This window comes from Penaeus japonicus, unplaced genomic scaffold, assembly GCF_977035675.1.
Source record: "Penaeus japonicus unplaced genomic scaffold, GWHDUDI00000001_assembly GWHDUDI00000018, whole genome shotgun sequence".
Classification (NCBI taxonomy): Eukaryota; Metazoa; Arthropoda; class Malacostraca; order Decapoda; family Penaeidae; genus Penaeus; species Penaeus japonicus.
Window position 1 is genome coordinate 38,047,700 of NW_028234420.1, and position 2,500 is coordinate 38,050,199.

The 2,500-nt window shown below is 37.8% G+C and overlaps 1 protein-coding gene and 1 non-coding gene across 2 annotated transcripts in view; both read right to left on the bottom strand.

The window, feature by feature from the left end:
- LOC122253459 (DNA (cytosine-5)-methyltransferase 3A) overlaps positions 1-2,500 on the bottom strand; it is a 12,883-nt gene that overhangs the window by 3,961 nt on the left and 6,422 nt on the right. The window contains exons 10-13 of the mRNA XM_086546422.1: positions 2,223-2,455; positions 1,962-2,076; positions 476-621; positions 190-280 (exon numbers count right to left, since the gene is read on the bottom strand). Coding sequence (XP_086402548.1) covers positions 190-280; positions 476-621; positions 1,962-2,076; positions 2,223-2,455 — 585 coding nt within the window. The remainder of the gene's footprint in view (positions 1-189; positions 281-475; positions 622-1,961; positions 2,077-2,222; positions 2,456-2,500) is intronic.
- LOC122253461 (U12 minor spliceosomal RNA) lies at positions 769-918 on the bottom strand. Its single transcript, XR_006223240.1, has one exon. It is a non-coding gene; the product is annotated as a U12 minor spliceosomal RNA (small nuclear RNA).

The window sequence follows — 2,500 nt, forward strand, 5'->3', positions numbered from 1 at the left end:
AAGTGTGTGTGAGTGAGTGTGAGTGTGTGTGTATTGCATATACTTTGATTTTATGCCCATTCAACTTTCTGTATCAAATCCACTTGTATTAAATGCGAAGAGCCACGTAGTAATTTGACGATTTCATAAAATTTATATGATACCTCTGTTAAAAATATAATAATAATAAATAAAAGTTAGAAAACTTACCAAAAAGACCTTTCCTATTGGGATTTACATAACTGAGGTCATTGCAAGGTGATCCCCCAATTAGTAAGTCAATAGGGCAAAGCTCGGTAATCTGAAGAGAATACAAAAAAAATCTTTTTCTACCCTAAAAAAAAACAAGACAAGAGTACGAAATTCTTGTGTGTGTGTGCTTGCGTGCGTGCATGTATTTGTATAGGAAAGATATAAATTTTCAAACATATGCTGTAAATGGAAATATTAGGTCCCTTCCACAACACTGTATATATCAAAAAGCATCTGTTCTTACCTGCTTATCAGTGAAAGTGGTAACATCCCCAACCCAGGTAATGCGAGAGCCAAAATTGGTTTCCGTTACATTTTGAGCGGCCTCGTCAATTTCTGACGCATAATACACCTCAACTTCAATGCCTAGTTTGTCCAAGACATGCAATCCTGTTGCAAGGGAATCAACTCTTAATGACTATCCCATTTAATGGATTATATCTTCATGATATCGGCAGTTATGTAATATATAATTCCCAGGCCGCTACGCGCGATGGAAAACCTATTTGAGTAAGGAAAACATTCATTAGAGTAGGGAGGGCAGATCGCTGACTCCTAGCCCTCTTACAAAGTAGGTAAGTGAGCCTGGGACGACCTGTACCCTTAAAAAGATTTCTACTAAACAACGTTAGTAGAGCGAAGCGTCACCAACGCTCGTTATTTTCCTTACTCATTAGTTTAAGGCACGAGTTACACCGTTTTCTAAGACCAGACAAACTGAAAAAGACTGATGACTTGAAGCAGCGCGTATAAAAATATGTAACTTTGATTTTGTCACTTACCCTTTCATGGCTTTTTTGTTAGATAAATATAGATATGTATATGAAAGTTAATTAATAAACACTAAAACACATTTCAAGCTACGAATTAACCCTCATTCATGATCAATATGTTTATTACCGTGGCGTCATTATGTTTACATTAGTTATCATGTATATGCAGTATATACTTCGCAGGTGACTAAACTCTTTGTTTCATATATTTTAGTTTATAAGAGCTAATAATGCTAATACGATCAAACGCATTTCCTATAAAAAAAAATTTAGTTGAAGGGATGACTAATATAGATATTGATAGCGTTGACTTAAGTATTTTTTTAACCATAGAAATTGATCATGGAATAATTTGTATAATCTGTATTGTTTGTAACCAAAATCTTTAAAATGTTTACCATAATTTCAAATCAAATAACAATTAACTATCATATATAAGATTAAAATGTGAATATTACAAAAGGTAACTAATACTAGCTATTCCACCCACCCACCCTACCACCCACTCACACACACACACACACACACACACACACACACACACACACACACACACACACACACACACACACACACACACACACACACACACACACACACACACACACACACACACACACACACACACACACACACATGTACACACACACACATGTACACACGCACGTACACACGCACACGCACACGCACACGCACACGCACACACACACGTACACACACGTACACACACACACACACACACACACACACACACACACACACACACACACACACACACACACACACACACACACACACACACACACACACACACACACACACACACACACACACACACACACACACACACACTACACTCACTCACACACACACACACACACACACACACACACACACACACACACACACACACACACACACACACACACACACACACACACACACACCTTAGCTTACCTGTTCCAATGCCATCAAAGAGAGAAAGGACCCTTATAGGTCTCTTCGGAAAAGATACGTCTGGAGTATCCTCCTCTTCTAATACTTGACGTGTCTGACAGTTTGTGTCCATTTCCTGGCAGTTATATATTCAAACAGTTACTATAATATCACAAGAATAAGGGTTTTCAAGTGAATAACAGAAGTTCACCACTTAAAAATCAAGGTCTAACCCACATTCTAACAGAAAATAATGATTACTGTAATCACTACATATCTTGCCTTGTTTTCCCAACCAGGCCTGGGTTTAATGAGGCCGTGTGTACTGGCATCATAAGGATCACATAGGAAGCAGTGCCACGGATCAGTCTTCAAGATCCGAGCCACTGCGTCTGGAGCAACCAGAAGTTCTACACAGCCAGTGCAGTATACTCTATAATGGTCAAAAAGGATATAAATATTATATTTTGTGATATATGTAAACTCATCATTATTGCATCTAATACTAATGCTATCTTTCAATATATGATAACAAATCAAAGGACAAATCAAAGAGTGAA